The sequence below is a fragment of the Medicago truncatula genome, chromosome 5, assembly GCF_003473485.1.
Source record: "Medicago truncatula cultivar Jemalong A17 chromosome 5, MtrunA17r5.0-ANR, whole genome shotgun sequence".
In the NCBI taxonomy this organism is placed as follows: domain Eukaryota; kingdom Viridiplantae; phylum Streptophyta; class Magnoliopsida; order Fabales; family Fabaceae; genus Medicago; species Medicago truncatula.
In genome coordinates, this window is record NC_053046.1 from 29876614 (window position 1) to 29900501 (window position 23888).

Below are 23888 nucleotides of genomic sequence, written 5' to 3' on the forward strand. Positions count from 1 at the left end.
AATAAATCTGATCAAACATAAGTATGTGAACCATAAAATATAAAACAAGTGAGCCAAACTTTATTTTCCTTAGCTTTCTATACAAAGTTAAATATTATCCTCAATTTAATCAAAACCAAATCAGTGGTATTGAAACCGAATAAATAGAAACCAAAATAAAGCAACTAAAGTTGATTGGTGAAAGAAAAAAAAAATCAACTAAAATCGATTCGTGAAAAGTAAAATTTCACGCTAATTTTGGTGCACATCCATCAACAAATAAGCCATCAAAATAAATAAAAAACGTCATACACTAACCATGATAGCATGTAATACACACAAGTTAATTCAAATATAAAAACAACGATGGATATACATGCCTTCAAGAATAAAATATTAACCTTTTCTCTTAATATTAATCAAATATAAGGCCAATAAGTTGCTTGTAAAATCAATCGGCTGTACCATAAAGAATATCTATCAATGATCAACAAAACAATAGTAGACCATGTGGATGAAGCTTTGAAATAAAAGCAGAATTATTTCGGCATCTTACGACATCAAAATAAAGCCGTAAAAGAAAATTTTAGGGTTCATAAGAAATAGATGCAGAAACTAAATCCAATTATGGACAAATAAAAAAAAATTGGAATTAATCCCAATAAATCAAACATGAAGACCGCTCTGATACCACTTGTTGGAAATTTAGGTCTTAATATAAACAGATTTCATAATACATGTTCAACAATTATGAATCAATAGCGGAAGCAAACAAAACATTGAACATGATTATGATCGGATCTACGACATGTTTGATTTATTAAGGATATTAAGAATTAGGGTATTATGAATACCTGGATAAAGCTTTCAAGGCAGCCCTCTCATCAACAACGATAACCAAAGAGAGGAGATGATCTGAAACACACAATAGAGTCAGCGGTGGCTGATTTGATTCTTCCTCAACCAGTACCTTTATGCCTCACGTTCTCTTCAGATGGGGAGAAGAGAGAGTTTGCCATGTACGGTATATTGGAGACCATAGCCTCTTTTATATTGGATGGCCATTAGGGTTTCCCATTATTCCGTTAATGGGCCATCCGGACATCCACTCATTGAGTCCATATCAACTAATTAAATATTTAATTAATTATCCAATTAGAAATCTAACAGCCTTATTACTTAATTTGATCACTAATCAACTAAGGCCCACAATTGATAAATAGCTAATATAATTATTGTTACGATATTTTCCCACATAATGATATTGGAATATAATAAATAATAAAATATTCCAACACCAACATGTTCCATTGTGATCTCACCAAGTAAAGGACAGTTCCTAGCGAGTGCAAACAAAGATGATTCTGTTAGCTTATCACAATTACTAAGGTTGATGGACATCAAATCACCAAGAAACGAAGACAACTGGATAACATGTTGATCATTCAGAAACTTACTAAGTCCAATATACAAATGTCGGAAACCTTGACGTCGACACTTGGATAACAAACAAAAGAGTCCGTCATAACTATAGCCCCAGCGATTTTTTAGGACAAGCTTTATCAAAGGAAGACCTCCCCTTGCAATAGTGTAGAGCAACTCATCAGAAATATTAAAATAATACAAACCAAGACAAGTCAAACCCTTGAAACTCACCAATGAGTCAATAATATGTGAAGTCATGAATGGAGGACGTGATATTGAATACGATGATAACGAGAAAGACATCAATGTCGGTCTCTCACGGAGAGCAGAAGCAATGCCTGCATCGGTTAATAATTGCTTATAACCATCAATGTTGACTTCTTGGAGAAGCTTACAGTTGCTGAACAAGTGGAAAAGTGATTGGTTGTTGATGGGAAAGGAAGAAAGATTAACCTTGCGGAGTTTGTGAAGTGAAAGTGAGAGAGCCTCTACCCCATTGTTATAACTACGAGTTCGAGTCTCTATCATAGAGATATAATTTAAGGGGTATTTTAGTCTGAGGTCGAGGTCGTCGAGCAAAGGGAAACATTCTGCGATAAGAAATAGGTTAACAAAGCCGGAACAAGTGAAAGAGGTCAAAGTTGTAATGTTTTGTGAAAAAGCTCGCAATCCATTTGCTGGGAAGCGGTTACCAACGTTTGGAAGTTTGAGTGAAATGATTTTGAATGACGGGAAATCTGAGATTTGGCAGAGAAGGTCGTCGAGGTTGTTACCTAGATAGCGAGAGAGATCGAGGAAATTGAGATGGGTGAACCTTTTGAAGAGGCTAAGTAGGAAAGGGGGTGTTGGATTGACGAGAGTGAGTGAGAATCGGAGGCGTCCGGTGATGGAGAGGAACCGTTTGGATACGGTGGAGAGAGAACTCAAGTTGCGACGGTTGTTGTTTTCGTCCATACCGTCGTTGATGATGAATCTGAAGATACATTCCCAACATCCATTAGATCATGGCTGCGTTCACACAAGTTTTGTGTTTTTGCATCACAAAGGATTTTTGAGTAATTTGATTCATTTTTCCAGCAATATTCATGTGTTTATTAGAAGATAAACACTATCGGGTAATCCTAGTTTTGTGAAGCTGCCACCCTCTGTGAAATGGCTCTCTGCCACGTTAGCGGCGCTATATCCCACTATTGGCAACATAGGATTTTATGGTATATTTACCATTGTCATTGAAGCTAAATTCCTATAACTAATATATGCAAGTTAATGCACGAGGCCTTGTTTTAGTTATTTTTGAATTCTTGCTGTTTGTAGCAGAAAAATTGCAATTTTATCGAGTTATGTATGAAACTAAATCCAATACCAAACTCAATAATTTCTCGTTGCTGCTTGTCTATTATTCTTGTATTGTGCTTTCTGTTTCCCAAATAGTCTTTATTTAAGACATTGTTAGTTGTCATCTAAACCCTTTTCTAATAATTTTTTCAGCCATTTATGTTTTCTTTTGTCAATCCCTATTCTTATCATGTTATAGAACTATCACAATGTGTAGAATTTTTTAATATATTTTATTGTATATGTGTATTGACAGAAACTGTTATTCATATCACATTCTTCAGTGTCACATGTTACTTCTCCCTTGACCTAAATAAAGAAAATGCATTGGGCAATGATATGCGAATAACAAGCTTCGCATGCTTGATAAGGCAATAAAGATCATTATATGCTGCATTTTAAATTTTGGATTAGATCAATTCTCATACTTTGTGTTGCATCTGAACAAATGTCAAACATGAAAATATTAAGAATCATGCTCATACTTTAGTGCTGCAAAATGCACTAGCATGTTGGCATCTTAGCACAGTTAAATATTAAAAATTAGTTTTAAACCAGGTTTTGATTAAGGATGACAAAATGGATAGATGAGAATTTTTGTAGGATTAACATTAAATTATGGATTATTTTTGGAAATTAAAACTATATAATTTCGTTAAATAGAACAATTTACAAATGTATCACTTATAAAGTCACATGTGAGAAGCTAAAACTAATGTAAGTTAGAATTAAAGGACTTCGAGTTCCTTCATTCACAATGTCACATATCACAAATTTAGTTAAATCCAATCACCGTTGACCATCTTAAATTATTCGTACAATGAGAATCATAAACCAGATATTAAAGTGGATTAAAGAGTGTGTTGGTACCGCTATTGCCTCAGTTCTTGTGAATGGATGTCCTACTGATGAGTTTTCTCTTGAACGGGGTTTACGCCAGGGTGACCCTTTATCTCCTTTTTTATTTTTATTGGCAGCAGAAGGATTGAATGTTTTGATGAAAGCGTTGGTAGACGCATGATTGTTTACGGGGTATAGTGTGGGGCGCGCGGATCATGTGGTTTTGTCACATTTACAGTTTGCTGATGATACGCTTCTTATTGAGAATAAAAGTTGGGCTAATGTGCGGGCGCTGAGGGCTGGTCTCATTTTGTTTGAAGCTATGTCGGGATTGAAAGTTAACTTTCATAAGAGTTCTTTGGTAGGGGATAATATTACTGGTTCGTGGTTGTCAGAAGCGGCTTCCGTGTTGGGTTGCAAAGTAGGTAAAATCCCGTTTCTCTATTTGGGGCTCTCGATTGGGGGCGATCCGCGTCGATTATTGTTTTGGGAACCTGTTGTTAATCGTATTAAAAATAGATTGTCAGGTTGGCAAAGTCGGTTCCTTTCTTTTGGTGGTCGTTTGATTCTTCTTAAGTCCGTCCTGACTGCTCTACCTGTCTATGCACTTTCCTTTTTCAAAGCTCCGTCAGGTATAATCTCTTCCATTGAATCTTTGTTTAATAAATTTTTTTGAGGAGGGGGTGAGGATAAAAGAAAAATTTCTTGAATTAGGTGGGATACTTTGAGTTTGAGGAAGAAGTATGGAGGGTTGGGGGTTACGAGGTTGAGAGAGTTTAATTTAGCTTGTTGGGTAAATGGTGTTGGCGGTTGTTATTGGAGAAGGAAGCTTTGTGGAGAAAGGTGTTGGTGGCTAGGTATGGTGTGGCGGATGGAGGTTTGGAGGATGGGGGCCGGAGTTGTTCTTCATGGTGGAGGGAGATAGTGAGGATTAGAGATGGGATAGGTGAGGGTGGAGAGGGTTGGTTTGGGTCTTGTGTTAGGAGGAGGGTGGGAGACGGTGTAGAAACAGATTTTTGGCGGGATTGTTGGTGTGGAGATGTTCCTTTGTGTGACCGTTTTAGTCGCCTTTATGACTTGACTGTGAACAATCCAATCTCTGTTAGGAATATGTTCTTGTTGGGGGTGGATGTCGGTGGGGAGGCGTTGAGGTGGCGTAGGTGGTTGTGGGCTTGAGAGGAAGAGTTGGTAGAGGAGTTTAGGGCTTTATTACTAACAGTTTCATTGCAGGAATCAATGACAGATAGATGGCTTTGGTTACCAACTCAGGATGGTAGGTACTCTGTACATGGAGCCTATGACATGCTGACATCACAGGAGCAGCCTCAGTTACATCAAAACATGGAGTTAATTTGGCATACACAGGTTCCTCTCAAAGTTTCTATCCTTGCTTGGCGACTTCTGAGGGATCGGTTACCTACAAAAAATAATTTGGCAAACCGTGGCATTTTACCTTTGGAGGCGCAGATGTGTGTTTCTGGTTGTGGGAATGTAGAAGATGTCGATCATTTGTTTTTGTCTTGTGCAACTTTTAGTGCCTTATGGCCAATGGTGCGGGCATGGCTTGGAGTGGTAGGGGTTGACTCTCAATCAACTTCAGATCATTTTGTGCAATTTATTAATTATGCTGGTTGTTCGAGAGGGCGACGTTCCTTCTTTCATTTGATTTGGCTACTTGTTGTTTCGGTGTTGTGGAATGAACGAAATGATAGGATTTTTAGAAATAGACGAAGTTCTTTGCCACAAATGCTAGATAAAGTGAAATCAACGTCTTTGTGGTGGTTAAAGGCTTGTAATGTTGTTTTTAGTTTTGGTACTCATCAGTGGTGGTCGAGCCCGCTTTCTTGTTTGGGTATTGACTGATTGGATGTAATTTTGTTTGGAACTTGACACTTTTGTGATTGTTTTGGCACACCTTGTGCAGTAACATTTATGGTGTCAGTATTAATATATCTCATTTTCGCTTGTTAAAAAAAAAAAAAAAACCAGATATTAAAATACAATACAAGAAATGCATAATAGAGGCTCATGCAATCATATACTTTATTCAACATTTTGCTTTAGTCTATATGTCCTTGTAAACGTTTACGTGCATGGAAGTTTTTTGAAATTGGCAATGACCCTAGAAGCACTATACTCTCACCAAATGATAATTGGGTTCATGAATTACTTTATTGAAGCAAATAGATGGGTCATTTGGAGGGCCTTTTCCTTTTTATGTTAATCAAGACCTTTCTTCAAACCTTATTAATACTCGTGTGTCTTTTCTTAATATTCTTTCTCCCTGAGATAGAATTTGCTACTTCAGAATTTAATTAGATTGGGACCATATGCATGTTAAGAAAATTGTATCAACCCTATTGATATTTTCGACTTGTTACTAATGCAATTGTACATTTTACAACTTTTTGATAGTACACTACTTTTACATCAAGTTATCAATTAATAAAATAAGCAACACAGGTATTAGTCATATAATAAGATAAGCAAAACTTACTAACTAGAATTAAAAGCTGTAAAGATAAAGCAACAAAATTTTATGTGCAAGAATTACAGCCTAGTCTTTTTAAAGGACATCCCAAATTTTCCATTTCAATCATATTATCAATTCAGGAACTATGTCACCACATTTTTTTTACATAATTTATGTGGAATTTATAAACTAAAAACATAAATACAACAATAATAATAAAAATAAATAAAAACACAGATTTAAAAGCAGTATTGGACGGTAAAATTTAAGATCAAAATTCTCTTTGTCCCCGTGAGCATAACTCAATTGACATGGACATGCATTGTTATATGCATGGGCCGGGGTTCGAACCCCGGACACCCCACTTATTCACTTTGAAAATGGTGAATTCTAGCCACTAGGCTACTTGACAAAAAAAAAAAATCATTTTTAAACTATTGGTCCCATTATTTTGGCAAAATTGTAATATTTGTCTTCTTATTTTAATTGCACGATTTTGGTCTCCATTTCACTATCTTTACTAATCTATGATTTTGACCATCTAATTTAACGACGTGACAATAAATCGTTCGCTTCAAGTCCCTTTGTTGTGAATTTGGTCAAAATCATACCAATGAATTACAAAGATGTATGGAGCAAAAAAGGTAGTAATCAATGAGTAAAGTAGTCTCAAGCAACAACAACAACAACAAAAAAACAGACATAATCTAAGTGTAAAACAGCACCACAAACATAATCAAAATCAACAAAGATAAGAAAGCAAGAATGAAACAAACAGACCAAGATTGATAACTCAACTCGATCCAATAGAACCTCCTATAAGAGAGAGAGCAGCTCTCCAATCCACTAAGATAAAAGTGATATAAATAGATTAGAAGAAATTGGATTGTGAACATAGAGAGATTGAAGCAATTGTGGTTGTCATTGAAGGGCTTGAAAATGGATTGGATTTTTTTTTATGCACCTTATTAATACTCGTGTGTCTTTCATTAATATTCTTTCTCCCTAAGGTTGAATTTGCTAGTTCATAATTTAATTCCATTGGGACCATATGCATTTTTTTTTTGTTGAAAGAATTTGGACCATATGCATGATAAGGGAATTGTATTAACCCTATTGACATTTTTCCTTCCTTCATTTTCTTATGCATATTCATCACAAAAAATTAAAGACAACAATCATATTTTCACAACTTTTTTATTGTACGTTACTTTTACATAAAGTTATCAATCAACACTGGTATTAGTCATATAATAAGATAAGCAAAAATTACTAACTAGAACTAAAAGATGGAATGATAGTGCAACAAAAAAGTAGGGCCAAGTTTTTTAAAATACGTCCCCAGATTTTCCATTCAGTGCACAATTCAGGAATTATGTCAGCACATTTTTATTACAGTACTTAATTGGAATTTATAAACTAAAAACATAACTACAACAATAATAATAAAAGCACAATTTTAAACGATTTGTTCCCCCATTGTGAAAAAAACTGCAATATTAACCTCGTATTTTAATTGAGGAACTTTGGTCTCCTTTTCACAATTTTTAATCTAAGCTTAAATGTATTTGTGATCCCTTAACTTTTAAAAAATTGTGATTTTGAGCCTCTAACAAAAAAAAATAACAATTTTACCCCTTAGTTTTACAAAACATTATAAAATTGTTAACAAGACGCCACGTGTCCCAAAATAGGGGTCAAAATTGCAGCTTTTCGTAAAGATAAAGGGCCAACATGTCTTATTTCCCTAAAGATAGAGACCAAAAGAGCATATTTCTCTAAAATTTGAGGGTTGAAAGAGCATATTTCTTAAGAGGACACATTTTTTTTAGGCTAAAGTGCACTTTTCCACCCGTAACTTTCAAAAACTTGCAATTTTGACCCCTTAAGTACAAAAACTACAATTTTAGCCCCCTAAGATTTAGCCCCTTTGCAACTTTGATCCTTTTTGTCAATTTTGACCGGTCAATGTCTATGTGGCATGCCACGTGTGTAATTAATGAATTAAAAAAACAAAAAAAAACCATATAATCATTTTTTAAATCAAATTAATAAAAAATGAAATTAAAAAAATAAAATTAAAATCCCTCAATCTTTTATTTCTTCTTCTTCATCATCTCTTCCTCTCAAAACACCCACTGTCACTCTCCTCCGACCACCACCGCCGGTGACACCTCCTCCTTCTTATTCAACAATGCCTCTATCGCAGCCGTCATCCTCCTCCTTTTTGTGGTGTTTCTTTTTTCTATCCAATTTGGTTTCTTCTGTTGGTTTTTTATTGTACCTGCTTTTAAACTTTTGTTTGTTTTTGTATCTTTTGTAAGAAAAATTGAAATTTCCATAACTCTTATTATCTTAAATACAAAAGATGAAAAAATGAGAGAAGAGAACAATGAAACATGCAGCACCGCTAGCTGTGTAAGAATAGTAATGTCGGGAATTGTTGGTGAAAAAGTTTGTGTGTGGAATTGGAAATATAACAGTAGATTTGGATGTATTCCAGCCTCCATCATCACGGCCGCTTACCTCCAGTACATCAGCCACCATCTCCAACTTGAGAATCTTCTTCACTCATGTTTCAAGATCTTTTTTCATTTATTAATTCATGAGCTTAATTTCACTACAACTTACAAAACGTTTGATCAGTTATATAGTATATATCTTCATGAAAATGGACTAGAATAAAAAGAACAAGAAAGTGAAGAGTTTGTAGATGATATGTGTTGGTGATGAGGATGAATGGTGATAATGAATATTAGAAGATGATGGATGGTGGTACTGGTGATGATGAATCTGGGGAAGATGATATGTGCCTCTCCTTCTTCATCTGCTTGTATTTTTTAATTTTTTTTCCTGATTTTTTTAATTTAAAAAATGATTATATGATTTTTAAAAAAATTTTAATTTATTAATTACACACGTGGCATGCCACGTAGGCATTGACCGGTCAAAATTGGCAAAAAGGATCAAAGTTGCAAAGGGACTAAATCTTAGGGGACCAAAATTGTAGTTTTTGTACTTAGAGGGTCAAAATTGCAAGTTTTTAAAAGTTAGGGGGGAAAAATGCACTTTAACCTTTTTTTTATTAGATGGTCAAAATCGCAACGTTGGAAAAACTGCATTTAAGCCTTTAATCTACAATTTTGACCATTTAACGACGAAACAATAAATTGATCATTTTGAACCCCTTATACTTTTGACTATGTATCATTGATCACAACTTAATTTAACACTTTATTTTTAAAGACCCACAACAATTAGGCCCTTCTCCCTCGTGTCAATTCTTGTATTGCAACATTATTAAGTTGGACGATCAAAATCATAATTTGGTCAAAAATTAAAATAGACTACCAAAAATTACCTAATTAAAGATAGGAGAATGAAATTGCAGTTTGGTCAAAATAATATTGGCGAATTGATCAACGATTTATGCTATAAGATTTTTTTTAAGTGTGTTTGTGCTTTGTCCATACTTAAAAAGGATTGTGTGGATATAACACACCTCATAAAAATATTAACACACTTAGTTTTTTTTTTAAGGAATATATTAACACACTTAGTTAGATGTTGCAACAATGTAAATATATTTTGTTTGCATCAAATATTTCATTGTTATTTTGGTCTAATCATATAAGTAACCATGTCACTTTTGGTCTCACACGTTTTCAAGTTAATGCTGCAGTGTGGGGTGTGGGCTAATGATATGAACATATAAAGTCTACTTTAAATCAACAATGTTGGCACTTTTCTCTCCATAATTATGAGTGTTGATTGATCATGCTTAGGTTAGCAATTTAATGTCTAGTTTTAAGACAACTATCTTTTTTTTTTTTTTTTTTTTTTACAAAAAGAAAGGATATTCATTCATTTAAATTGATAAAATACATCAAAGACAATAACATGATCAATATCGCTAAAAACGTATAGGGTGAATCTGCGAACAAACTCACAGCACCCAAGTTAATAGCATACAACGGAAAAATGTCTACAAATAATATGATGAAATCTAAATCACCAAAATACCCATGCTTCTGGATCTGCAACGTTGACGCCCAAATCATTGATTGAATTTGTGATTGTCTGAAGCTAATCTTTCAATACGAACCAAACGAACACCACACAACAAATGATGCGAAATCAAACAACGCCGCACAAGACGACGAACAACACAACGTCGCACTAAGACGATGAAATCACGAAAAAACACGAAAGAAAAACTTGATGTATGTGAAAATCACTTATTTAGATTGAAAGAAAGGGGAAAAAAGATGCAGAGGTCTAGGTCAAAAATTGACCTAAAATCACCCCACCTCGATGAGTGAAAGAGGAAGAAAACTTAGAGAGAAGAAAGAGTTTCTCTCACTAAAAAAATAGGGCAGACTATTGTTTCCCCGCTTCTCTAAGACAACTATCTTTAACAATAGAATTTAAATATGTAGTTTGATTGAGGTGTTATAAAAGACAAAAAAAAAAAAAAAATTATACAGGTTCTTAGGATTTATTTGTTAAGAAATTTAAAATAAAAATAAAAGTTTTGTGTTGAAAAAAATATTTTGACTATAGAGAAAAATAAGTGCAAATGAAGTTTTTCCTATTTTGACTATAGAGAAGAGGAAACTTTTGTAGGGATTTTTCATTTATTTTTCAGCAATACTCAATTGCCAACAAAAGAACGAAAGAGCCACGTGAAAACATGCATCTATTCATTTAGTTGTCTATTATTGTAACAAAACAAAAAAAATTAGTTGTCTATTATTATTGCCAATAAAACTATTTATTTTTAGTGGAATAACTTATTAAAGAAACTCTATATACAATGTAGAGATCTAATTCGTGGACTAATCCAATCATCCACTGAAGGGAGGATAATTGAAGTCAGAACAAAGTCATATACGAATAAGCTTAACATGAGAATTATTACTGTATGAAGAATATGAACCAGAAACATGATGAGGAACACACTCTTTAATTTTAAGTCGTACATCACCGAAACAACCTTGAGACAATATTTTGAATAGATCTTTACGGGCATTCATTAGAATTGTCACCTCATCTTTTAGTGACATTGAATACATTAAAATTAGTTTCTCTCAAGGTCTGTAAAACTAATTTTTCTTGTACCATACTTGGTTCGAGCCCAGCATTTTGTGTTTTTTAATAGCTTTAAAACTATTGTAGCTACTCATAGCTCACAATTGGGAGTTGGGGGATCTTCTCAGTTTCTTAAAAGAAATACAATGTTCTACTGATTAAATAAACCAGTCTGAGTCTAACCTTCATACTACAATGAACCAATGTACTTACAAAAATGTATAGAGATCAAGCTTTTGGTACACGAAAAAACCTCATTTGCCTCAAAAACAACTAGTTAACCTAGAGAAATAAAATATAAATCATGATCATGAAAGTTTTATCCAGATATTCCTAATTCTTAATATCCTTGATAAATCAAACATGTCGTAGTTTCGATCATAATCATGTTCAATGTTTTAAGGTTAACCCTTTACACTTTTTTAGACTTGATAAACTAGTCTCAAATAGTTAGTACGTTTTGACAGTTCTACTTATTACTGATTAACTAAGTCGGTCCAACTCGACTTTGTATCTATAAACTAACGTACCTATAAAATGTATAGAGATCATGCTTTTGGTAATAAAGAAAAAACCTATATTCCTCAAAAGCATCTAGTTAAGCTAGCAAAGATAGCAAAAATGAAACTAATAGTGGCTTGTGACGCGGCGAAGCGTGTTGTGTGAAAATCCAAAAGTCACGAGAATCCATCACTACCCTACCTAAGAACACCTTACCCAATCTCACTAACTTAGAAAAATACATTTTCCAAAATCTTATAATAAAAACGTAAAATAATCATCAAACCGTAGAAGCTATCTCTATTTTCGTCCTTTTCCTTTTTTCTTTATATTGAGTGTGTTTTCTTGCAAAATTCTAATCATTGTAGAATGATACCAATTACATAAATGAAACCAAAAGTAATATAACCAACTTATTTCATATCAATGATGTGGCATATTTTCAAGGGTTGAGATCGGTTTCAAATTTAGTTTTCGTGTCGTGTCGAATAGCCAAGTGCAATAACATTAATTGATTTAGTTACAATAACAACATCAAATAAACATAGTTATTTTCAAGAAATATGTTATCAAGTAGCACGTGAACAAAGCATGGAAAACTAAATAATTTTGGGGCACGCTACTTATTAAATAAATCAATCACTCATGAAACAAGCATGACTTTGTTATGCATCATGTATCACATTTCTTTTTTATTTTAAAATAGGTTTTTGCATCTTTTGCTTGCTTTTCAAGCCCTTCAACATCTTTGTGTATATATATAAGGCATGGGTTGTTCAAGCCCTTCAACATCTTCATTATCTACGTGCATTGGTTTAGGGGTTGAATAGGAAGAAACCTCAACGCTTGAGGTTTCTTAAATTTCCTATAGCAATCCCTAAATCTTTCGCTATTTTTCTCAAAACCTAAGGAAGAACACTAAGGAAGACATGGATCCTCATGATCATGATCGTTTGGCTTTTATTTTTGGAATACTAGGTATTTATTTAGCCATTTGAAGAAGAAGAAAAAAAAAACCAAGGGTTATCCTCCTCCACTTAATTGTCATTTAATTTTTTTAGTGAGTAATCAAGGATGTATGATGAAATATCATCCTTGATTTATTTTTTTTACTTAATATTCAATCAATTTAGAGGAGGAAAATTCCAATATATCCTACTTCTATTGAATCAACCATCACACTATTTTAATTTCTGAATATCTATGAGCAAATCAAGAACTTAACATATTGTCCTCCTTTTGATGCTTAGGTAACATCATTTCCTCCATGGTGTACTTGGCACCCCTGTAAGTATATGTTAATTTCTTTATCAATATGGTTTTCCTTTTCTTATATATATTATTATAAAACTAAATATGTTTTTCCTTTTCTTTATTTTTAGGCCAACATTTTACCGAATATGGAAAAAGAAGTCGACGGAAGGATTCCAATCGTTGCCATACTTGGTTGCTCTATTCAGCTCCATGTTATGGTTATATTATGGTTTCGTCAAGAAACATGCTTTTCTACTCATTACCATTAATTCAGCTGGGTGTGTCATTGAAACAATATATATCGTCACATACCTAATCTACGCCACGAAAGATGCAAGGGTAAACCCTAATCACCGATTATACTTACTTTTTAGTTTTATTTTTTTACTAATCAACTTGATATGACAAGTATAATCTCATTAGTTTTGTTCTAACATGATTTTTAATCGTAGATCTTGACGATTAAATTGTTCATGGCGATGAATGTGGCCTGTTCTGTGTTGATTGTCCTTACCACCCAGTTAGCTATGCATGGTAAACTTCGTGTGCATGTCCTTGGATGGATATGCACATCTTTTGCAATTTGTGTTTTTGCAGCACCTTTAACCATTATGGTGAGTGAAAATTATAATTATTGCTAAGTGTTTTTTTTTTTTTTTTTAGTTTTAATTTAATTCTTTGTTTTATGGTCTCTTATATCTTATTTCTTGATTTGTAGGCAAAGGTTATTCGAACCAAGAGTGTTGAGTTTATGCCAATCAACCTATCATTTTTCCTCACACTAAGTGCCATAGTGTGGTTTTTTTATGGTCTATTGCTCCATGATATATGCATTGCTGTAAGTATATAAATTTAACTTTTATTGAGTGATTTTTTAACATCAAAATGGGCTGGTCCAAGGGTAAATTAGTCAATAAACCTTTTCTTTAGCTCCCGAATTAAGTCTCTTGATATTTTGAGGAAACATTTATTTAAAATTCCTTCTCTAAGAACATATATGCAAGTTTTCTAGTTATTGGAAACATTTTCTATAGTAATGCTATATACCAAAATAATCTTGAATTACACTAGTGTTGACGTATCTTTCTTTTTAAGAAACAAGAGATAAAAATGTTTGTCATTATTTATGAGTTAAAGTGTCGTGACATATACTATTTTCAATAAAGTATTTCTAATTGTTTCTTTTTGGTGACACTAATTTGGACCTAATATTTGCTTTAGGCCCCTAAATTAAGGCTCTAGCTAGAAACAGCTATGCAAATATTCTGAATATTGTTGGAAACATCTTCTATATTACGTTATTGAAAAAGGTCACGAAGAATACATGAAATGAAATGTGTACTTAAATTTCCATAAGATTCATAAATAAAATACTAGTTATTTTATATAATATCCAAAAGAAATCATGAATTACACAAGTGCTGACATGTCATTCTTTTAGAGAAACAAAACAAAACAAAACAGTTAAGAAAATGACATGTGATTTATTGTAAAGTGGATGGCATGTGAAACGATCATTAAATTATTTTGTCAATATTCATGAATTAAATGATTTTGTTGTAACATTTCTAGTTGATGAAATAATATTTTATTTTATTGCTTTTAGACCCTTGATTATTTTTTTAAATAACTTTTTGTGTCTAATGTGCAGATTCCAAACGTGTTGGGTTTCATATTAGGGCTACTTCAAATGTTACTATATGCTATTTACAACAAAAGTGTGAAGGAGGAGTATGCCCTAGAGCCAATGACAAACATTGTTATTGTGAACCCATTAGGAATTCCGTGTGAAGTATTCTCTCTCCCAGTTATTGATAACGTGAATAAGATTGAAAAAGAAGGTGCAGAAGAGATGGAGAAAAGTGTGGAAAACCTAACATGAAATATATGCATGAATGGTGTTTGTTGCTTGGAAATGATATGGCTTTCTTCTTATGATATATAATCTCATATGTAATAGTTTTTTTTTTGTTTTTTTTTTTTGTTTTTTTTTATATAAGTATATATAATGTTATCATGAAGGGAGTACCCCTTGTACTCCTATAAAACATCAATGATTTGAATGAATATACTAGCTAATTCATTGTTTTATATGTGTGCAATATTCCATTTTCATTCAAACTCTATCAAGTATATCTAAAATTAATTAATTTAATTAATTAATGAATGGAGTGATATGATAATGTGGGCTTGATATGATTATTGAAAGGAGGGACGATAAGAGTAGAAAAGATAAGAATCTAAAAGATTCAACTACCATCATTGGCAAAAATAAGCAACTAACTTTTTTATTTTGTAAAAATCAACAAATTTGATTAATCAATTATATCAAGTAGAAATCTAACTTTAGAGATGACATATGTCATTGTTGGAGTTTTAAACATCTTTTTAGTTGAGTGTCTGTTTGGTTTCAATACTTTTTAACGTTACTATAAATTAGGTCTTTAGACATGAAAATGTGAAGTAACAATTTCTCAAATTTATAAATAAAAAAAGAAAGATCGTGCACCTCCTAACGCGGTTCCAAACACATTATAAATACTAATCCACGGTGAATCATTTATAAAGATATTCATATGAGAATATTTTTCAAAATCATTGGAAAAATAGAGGAATTAAATCTCGTTAAATTTACAATTATAAAAATTGAAATTCATTAAGCTCGTAGATTTACAATTATAAAAATTGAAATTCATTTTGGAAGTAAGATTTAGAGCCAACAAGCATACAATGGATAAAATACAATTAAGAGATAAGATGCATTAAGTGGTTGCAAAGAAGAAAAAATATGAACACCATCTTTGGACCGTTATTGAGAGGTTCGTATCAGACACACCATGCTCCGGTGGTTTGGGTAAAATCTTCCATTGGTTTGGGTATGTATTGATTATGTCAAAATATCGGTTGTTGAGCTTTTTTTGCTTCTTTATAAATAACGATAAAGGTCGTAAAATACTTTTGACGGTTTGGAATTCGACAATGTGGTCTATTTAGAAAGTGAGGAATGACTTTAAATTTCCCTCAAATGTTCTAGTGGTTGAACAAGTAGTAGTAGATTGGATCATAGTTCAAGCTTGGATATGGTTATTGGCGAAAAAGAAGGTGCTCCTTGTATTTACCAAGAATGGTTCACTAATTCGTTGTATTGTATTTTCTCTTAATGAAAATTCTTGACCTTTGGGTTTGTTAAGCGTTTGTGAATGAGTCGAATACGTCTTATACTTAATCACAATTTGTGGGTAAAATATATTTTGTACTTATTTCGACTTCTATTAATATATTTACACTTCAAAATGAAGAAGTAAGTATGTCTTTAAAACAACAATTAAACTTTTGATAAATTTTTCGACTTCTATTAATATATTTGCACTTCAAAAAGAAGAAGTAATCATGTCTTAAAAACAACAATTTAAACTTTTAAATAAATTAAAAGCACAATTTTCAATTCGAAATTTCTATTTTTAATACACTAACAAGTGTTCTCATACTACATGTTAACATTTTCTATCACTATATTCATAACAAATTGAGGAAAATTAATGATATAATTAAAATAAAGACTTAATGAAAACTTCAAAATTCATTGTACTAAACTGACATATAAAAACAAAAAAAACAAAAAAAAAAAAAAAAACCATAATAGACTGAACCTATGCAATTTAAAGATCTTCATTGATTAGACATAGCATAAAAAGTGAAATCGCACAAATAGAGATTTTCCTTGATTAGCCATGGTATAAAAAGTAAACTAACGTAGAAAATGCAATTAAAAACACCATTAAAACAACAAGAAGAATTATAATCTAAGATTATCAAGATTTTTTCCTTTTTATTAATTTGAGAGTCCGAATCAGAGTTGACCACAGGAGATGGAGGCTTCGACAAAGATGGAGTTTGAGGGACCACAACACCACCGTTCACAAGAGGAGATGGAGGTGGAGGAGGTAAGAAGGGAAGTGGTGGATCATTAAGGTTCACATCAGAAGACAAAGCAGTTGATGGCATGTTTCTTCCTGTCACAATTACGAAAAAACTTAATGCGAAGAGGCAGCAGATGATGGTCTTCATCTTCATATCAACAAATATGATTTTCTGAAAACAAAAATAAAAAAACTAGTATCAAAACAAAAGAAGTTTAACAATAACAATGAATAAAAGAGTAAGTATACAACATCAACTAGACCAAGTGACACCAAAAACAGAAACAATAAACAAAATAGAAACACCTTAGTACAAAAAAAAAAAAAAAAATTAGAGAAAAATGTATACCAGTTTCAAGAGATTTTTCTGTCTCCTACGTTTTATTCTTCATACCAATTCCTTAACTTCTTATTCTTATTTATTTATAGAAAAAATTTAGGTGTAATAATAAAAAATATCAAATCAATTTACCAGATTTTGAAAATATTTAAACATGCACATTAAAAACAAAAAAACAATATCCTGGTGTAAAAAATATAAATGAAATCTGAAAATATTTAAACATGCACATTTAAAAATAAAAATAAATATCCTTTGTGTAAATAATATAAATGAATATTCCATTTGATTTTCTATTTTTTTATATACCTGTTTTACTATTTTATTATTGTCGTTGTTGTTGTTTATTGATTAGTACCACTATATTGAAGAAAATATGAAATCAATTTTATTATTTTCCGTGTCTTTTACCTTTTACTCCTCATACAAATTCCTTAAACTCTTATTTTTATTTGTTATTGTAAAAGTATAATTTATAATAATAAAAATAGATCGAATCCTCCCTAAAAAATTGATCAAATAAATTAAGCAAATATTGAAAAGAATTTTTTGTTGAGAGGAAATATTCAAAATATTTAAATAACCACAATTAAAGAAACAAATATCCTTGTGTATTTTTTTGTTAACCCTCCAATTCTCAGGTCCTGATAATCTGAGGTTTGGCTGAAGGTAAATAAAACTCTCAGGTCCTGATAATCTGAGGTTTGGCTGAAGGTAAATAAAACATGACCAAAAATTATTTCACCCAGAAATTGAACTCAGATTCTTCTAAATTGTTTGTCTTTATTAAAGTTCGTTAACCACTTCAGCAACATAGCAAATAAATTATTTGCCCCAAGGAGCAGGTCTCAAATAATGTTTCCAATTCCGATCCAAGCATTCAAAAGCCTTGGAACAAACAGAGAAGATGTGCATATGAGATTCCGCTAAGATTTCATAGGCAGGAGACACAAGATTCTTTGCATGGTATACCAATGATAGAATATGTGTATATTTAGCAAATAATGATGTGCAGTTATTAGCATTATTACCAAAATAAGTCAAATGGCAATTTGTATTCCTGATATACTGTTGTAACAGATGTATATTACAAACATCACATATGCAATGAAAACGATCGAAATACATTTTCCTATATGGTATCAACTAGGTTTTCGATCTACCTTCTTTCCTAGCCGCCACTCAAATTCTTCCACATCACTCAAACTATCCCTTACCTGCAGGTATGGCAGCAACAACAACTGATTTAGCAACCAACAACCCAAATTCCACTCTGCTTTTGGAATCACCAACGTGAAATCCATCATTACAATCACGTTGGACAACGATTCAAGGCATTATCTCTCATGGTCTGCACTATTTCAAGTTCAAGCTTGTGTTTATAACATGCTTGCTCATATCATCATTCCCACTGATGAAAAAGAAAAACGAAAAGCAGAAGCAACAAAGAAAAACGACCCCGGTCTTTGGAAACGTCTCGACGCGGTTGTTTTGCAGTGAATTTATGCCACCTTAACCCAGGATATTCTCAGTTCCATTCTGGTAATCAATGATAGTGTTGAAATTTTTTGGAACAGATTTGCTACTATGTTTCAAGATAACAAGCATTCGAGAGCAGTCAACCTCGAACATCAATTCACCAATACGAATTTGGAAGATTTTTCGTCTACCAAAGCCTATTGCAATCGTCTCAAATTACTCGGCGATCAGCTTGCAAATGATGATACTCCCGTGAACAACACTCGTCTTGTGTTGAAAATGATTTATGGACTCACCGAATCATATGCAGGATTCATCACATACATCTGGCAACACGATCCCTTGCCGACATTTGAAATGGAGAAATCTTGGTTGGAACTAGAAGAATCAACCATGGGCCAACGTGTTTTGCACGCAAATCCAACCACTCCTCCTCATCTCAGGAAGCCTTGCTAATTAAATCACAAGATGAAAATTCATTTTCTTCCACCTCTCCTACTGTCAATCCCGCGCGTGCTGTCAACAACAACAGCAGTAGCAGTTGCGGCAACAACAACAATCGAGGACGGAACCGCGGTCACAAGGGGAGAAACTCCGATAGAGGCGGCCACAGTAACAATGGTGGCGGTGGCTGGCATCAATTAGGCGGTGGTGGATGCGGACAGAGTTCCTTTTGGCAGCAGTAACAACAGGCTCCTTAGCAGTGGCCACAATATCCTAATTGGGCGCCTCCTCCATGCCTTTATCCATCTTTTTCGAATAGGCCCAATGCTAACCCAAAAACACAACAAAATTGCATTCTTGGACCTAAGCCACCTACAGCCTTTACTGCGACTGGGCCAAGTCCAACAAATATTGAAGCTGCTCTCCACACTCTCCATCTCGCTCAGTCCCATCTTGATACATGGACACCGGAGCAACATCTCACATGACATCCACACATGGTAATCTCTCATCTTATTTTAATTTGAGCAAAAAGAATACTATTATCGTAGGAAATGGTCATTCAGTTCCTATTCATGGTTTTGGAAATGCTAACTTACCTCTTCCTCACCCTCCATTAGCTTTATCAAATGTCCTCCATGCACCAAAATTGATTAAAAATTTAATCTTTGTTCGTAAATTCACTACCCCTAACCATGTGTCTGTTGAATTTGACCCATTTGGTTTTTCTGTGAAGGATTTTCAGACGGGGATGGTTCTAATGAGATGTAAGAGTCAAGATCCCATCACCAACACAGCCACAAATAAAAACAAATTTCCTTCCGAGTTTGCAGCTTTATCTACTTCTATTTGGCACGACCGTCTAGGTCACCGAGCATCATCTGTTTTAGATTCTCTTAGGAAAAATAAAATGATTGATTGTATTGCTACTTCAAAGTCAAATTAAATTTTGGCTAAAATATGGTTTTAGTCCCTGCAAATATGCCTCGTTTTGGTTTTAGTCCCTGTTAAAAAAAAATTGTTTTTGGTCCTTGCAAAATTTTTTGTTTTTGAAAATAGTCCCTAACCCCACTTTTGTGATGATTTGCATACATGGCACATTATAACTGAACCAATTTTGTAGTTTTTGGTCCCTGCAAAATATTTTGTTTTTAAAAAAGGTCCCTGCAAAAAATGTGCTTTATTTAGACAATCATTCGAATTTTTATTGGACTTTTCCAATTTCACACAAATCTCAAGTTTTTCCAATTTGAAAAATTAAGAGCATATATTAAAACTCATTTTCATCATGAAGTTAAAAATATTCAATGTGATAATGGTAGAGAATATGCCAATGACAATTTTCAAAAACTCTGTGAAGCAAATGGAATTTCATTTCGCTTCTTGTGTCCTCATACTTCATCTCAAAATGGCAAAGCTGAACAAAATATTCGATCTATTAATAATATAATTCAGACTTTACTAGTTCATGTTTCTTTACCTCCAAATTTCTAGCACCATACCTTACAAATGGCAACTTATATGTTGAATATTTTACCACATAAAAAATTGAAGGGTTAATGGTGTTTTACGCCCCTGTAATATAGGTTATTGTTGGTTTACACCCCTGTAAAAAAAATAAAATTGGAATACCCCCCTAATAGGTCATAAAAAAACGACTTTATTATTATTATTTTTTGCAGAATTTTTTCGTTTTTTTATGACCTATTAGGGGGGTATTCCAAAAAAAAAAAAATTACAGGGGGGTAAGTCAAAAAAAATATTTTACAGTGGTACTAATCAATATCTTGTAAATGTTATTCGTTCTATGTGGATTTTTAGGCATAAAGAAAAATCTGATGGCTCTTTGAGAGGCATAAAGCCCGACTTGTAGGTAACGGTGGAGGGCAATAGGTTGGCATAGATTGCGGAGAGACTTTCAGTCCAGTTGTTAAACCAGCCACCATCCGAATAGTACTCATCATTCCTCTCTCTAAATCATGGTCTATTCATCAGCTGGATGTATAAAATGCATTCTTGCATGGTGAACTTAGCAATACCGTCTACATGCATCAACCTTTAGGTTTTAAGGATCCAGAGCATCCGAATCATGTGTGCCTTCTACGAAAATCATTGTATGGACTCAAACAAGTTCCTCGAGCATGGTACAAATGGTTTGCAGATTTTGTTTCTTCTATTGGGTTCTCTCAAAGTAAGTCAGATAACTCTCTCTTCATCTATCGGAAAGATACTAATATGGCCTACATTCTTTTGTATGTCGACGACATCATTCTTACTGCTTCATCTGATACTCTTCTCAAATTTATCATATCACTTCTCAGTTCTGAATTTGCTATGAAAGATTTGGGGTCCCTTAACTATTTCTTTCGTATTGCAGTCACAAGATACACTGATGGTCTATTTTTATCTCATAAAAAGTATGCAGAAGAGATCATTGAATGTGCTGGCATGTCCTCGTGTAAGCTATGTCCTACCCTGGTCGACACAAAACCGAAGCTTAGTGGCAAAAGTACCACCCCATATAAGGACCAATCTCTCTACCGCAACCTTGCTGGAGCTCTACAATATCTCACATTTACTAGGCCTACCATTTCCTATGCAGTACAACAGATTTGTTTATTTATGCGTAATTCGATGGATGATCACATGCAGGCTCTCAGGCGCATCCTGCGCTATGTTCAAGGAACTCGTCAGTATGGACTGCATCTTTATCCCTCATCCACTTCATCCTTGATATCCTACACAGATGCCGATTGGGGCGGATGTTCAGATACCAGGAGATCTACTTCTGGTTATTGTGTATTTCTTGGTGACAATCTACACTCGTGGTCTTCCAAACGCCAACCCACATTATCTCGCTCTAGTGCTGAAGTCGAATACCGAAGTGTTGCCAATGTCGTATCTGAGTCTTCTTGGTTACGCAACCTACTTTTGGAGTTACATTGTCCTATCTACAAGGCTACCATGGTCTACTGTGACAATGTTAGTGCGATATATTTATCTGGGAACCCTGTTCAATATCAACGCACTAAACACATCGAGATGGATATTCACTTCGTTCGTGAAAAAGTGGCTCGTGGACAAGTACGTGTTCTACATGTCACCTCACGATATCAAATTGTCGATATTTTCACGAAAGGTCTTCCCCTAGTACTCTTTCAAGATTTCAGGGACAATCTCAGCATACGCAAGCTCCCCGCTTTGACTACGGGGATGTGATAGAATATGTGTATATTTAGCAAATAGTGATGTGCAGTTATCAGCATTATTAACAGAATAAGTCAAATGACAATTTGTATTCATAAGCCATTATTAGTTTCCTGATATACTGTTGTAATAGATGTATATTACAGACATCACATATGCAATGAAAACGATCGAAATACATTTTCCTATAACCAAGATTGGAGAAATTAACGCTTGTGGGAAAGCATTGATGCGTTGTTCGCCATAGAAAAGCACAGGCACGAGGAGACACTTTGAGATTCCAAAGGAACTTCCAATGTGAATTATTTGAAGGTGCAGGATCATGGAGAAGATAAATGTATATTCTATACGCGGATTTAACCGTATAAGACGGATGGGAGGTTGCGTATATAATGCATATTTTACATATTCAACTAAATAACATAGTACACAATCAAAAATTATTTTAAAATTCTGATACATTAAAAAATCATCTTGACAGCTCGTTACGCATCATTGTTACCACTTTTTATAAACTTAAAAAAAAAAAAAAAAACAATACAAACTTTATTTTTTTCCTTCTAAAAATTATAGTTTTTTTAAAATTCTGATACATTAAAAAATTATCGTGACGACTCGTTATGCATCATTGTTACCTCTTTTTATAAACTTTAAAAAAAATAAAATACAAACTTTAATTTTTTTTTTCTTCCTAAAAAATATGGTTTTCGGAAAGGATAAAATATCATAAGTGACGGTTATTTCTTACACAAAAATTGCTCTCTCTTTACGAAGGGTGGAGTTAGTGTCCAGTGGTTGGAGCTCAGACATTTTAAATGTGAAGAAATGGGGTGTTCGAGATTCGAACCATGATTTTTGCATATATTATATATTGTCTTAGGCCCTATCAAATTAGTTAAGTTCACGGGACTCGAAATTTCTATTTTCAATACACTAACAAGTGTTCTCAGACTACATGTGAGCATTTTCTATCACTTCATTCATAACAATTTGATAAGAAATTAAGGAAAACTTATTGATATAATTAAAATAAAGAGTTAATGAAATTTTAAAATTCATAGTACTATAACAGAATTAAAAAACCTAGACTATATATAATTATACTTTAGAGATCTTCATTGGTTAGACATAGTATAAAAAGTAAACAACCGTAGCAGATGCAATCAAAACCACAATCAGAACAACAAGAAATATTATAACAAAGATTCTCAAAAAAATTTCCTCTTTATTATTTTGAGAGTCTGGATCAGAGTTGACCATAGGAGATGGAGGCTTCGACAAAGATGGAGTTTGAGGGACCACAACACCACCGTTCACAAGAGGAGATGGAGGTGGAGGTATGAAGGGAAGTGGTGGATCATTAAAATTTATGTCATAAGACAAAGCAGTTGATGGCATGTTTCTTCCTGTCACAACTACGAAAAAACTTAATGCGAAGAGGCAGCAGATGATGGTCTTCATCTTCATATCAACAAATATGATTTTCTGAAAACAAAAATAAAAAAATTAGTATCAAAACAAAAGACAAAAGAAGTTTGACAATAACAATGAATAAAAGAGTAAGTATACAACATCAACTAGACCAAGTGACACCAAAAAC

The 23888-nt window shown here is 33.3% G+C and overlaps 3 protein-coding genes across 3 annotated transcripts; 2 read left to right on the forward strand and 1 right to left on the reverse strand.

The window, feature by feature from the left end:
- Positions 1-430: 430 nt before the first annotated feature.
- On the reverse strand, positions 431-2358 carry LOC11430273 (uncharacterized). The gene is made up of 2 exons (XM_024784909.1): positions 1302-2358; positions 431-456 (listed from the first exon to the last, which is right to left on the reverse strand). The coding sequence occupies exons 1-2, from the start codon at positions 2356-2358 to the stop codon at positions 431-433; spliced, it is 1083 nt and encodes a 360-aa protein (XP_024640677.1).
- Positions 2359-12319: 9961 nt separating this feature from the next.
- LOC11419713 (bidirectional sugar transporter N3-like) lies at positions 12320-14857 on the forward strand. Its single transcript, XM_039834132.1, has 6 exons — positions 12320-12622; positions 12895-12931; positions 13027-13237; positions 13351-13512; positions 13617-13736; positions 14550-14857. Exons 1-6 carry the CDS (start codon positions 12574-12576, stop codon positions 14778-14780), a joined length of 810 nt encoding a protein of 269 aa, XP_039690066.1. The 5' UTR covers positions 12320-12573; the 3' UTR covers positions 14781-14857.
- Positions 14858-21127: 6270 nt separating this feature from the next.
- LOC120580674 (uncharacterized mitochondrial protein AtMg00810-like) lies at positions 21128-22300 on the forward strand. Its single transcript, XM_039834716.1, has one exon. It carries the CDS (start codon positions 21128-21130, stop codon positions 22298-22300), a length of 1173 nt encoding a protein of 390 aa, XP_039690650.1.
- The last annotated feature ends 1588 nt before the right edge of the window (positions 22301-23888 follow it).

Coding starts and splice junctions, on each gene's coding strand:
- LOC11430273 (XM_024784909.1), bottom strand. CDS start 2,358: ATGGACGAAAACAACAACCGTCGCAACTTGAGTTCTCTCTCCACCGTA. Junction 457..1,301: donor TAGGAACTGTCCTTTACTTG/GTGAGATCACAA, acceptor GATCATTGATAG/ATATTCTTTATGGTACAGCC.
- LOC11419713 (XM_039834132.1), top strand. CDS start 12,574: ATGGATCCTCATGATCATGATCGTTTGGCTTTTATTTTTGGAATACTA. Junction 12,932..13,026: donor ATGGTGTACTTGGCACCCCT/GTAAGTATATGT, acceptor CTTTATTTTTAG/GCCAACATTTTACCGAATAT. Junction 13,238..13,350: donor ACGCCACGAAAGATGCAAGG/GTAAACCCTAAT, acceptor TTTTAATCGTAG/ATCTTGACGATTAAATTGTT.
- LOC120580674 (XM_039834716.1), top strand. CDS start 21,128: ATGCATCAACCTTTAGGTTTTAAGGATCCAGAGCATCCGAATCATGTG.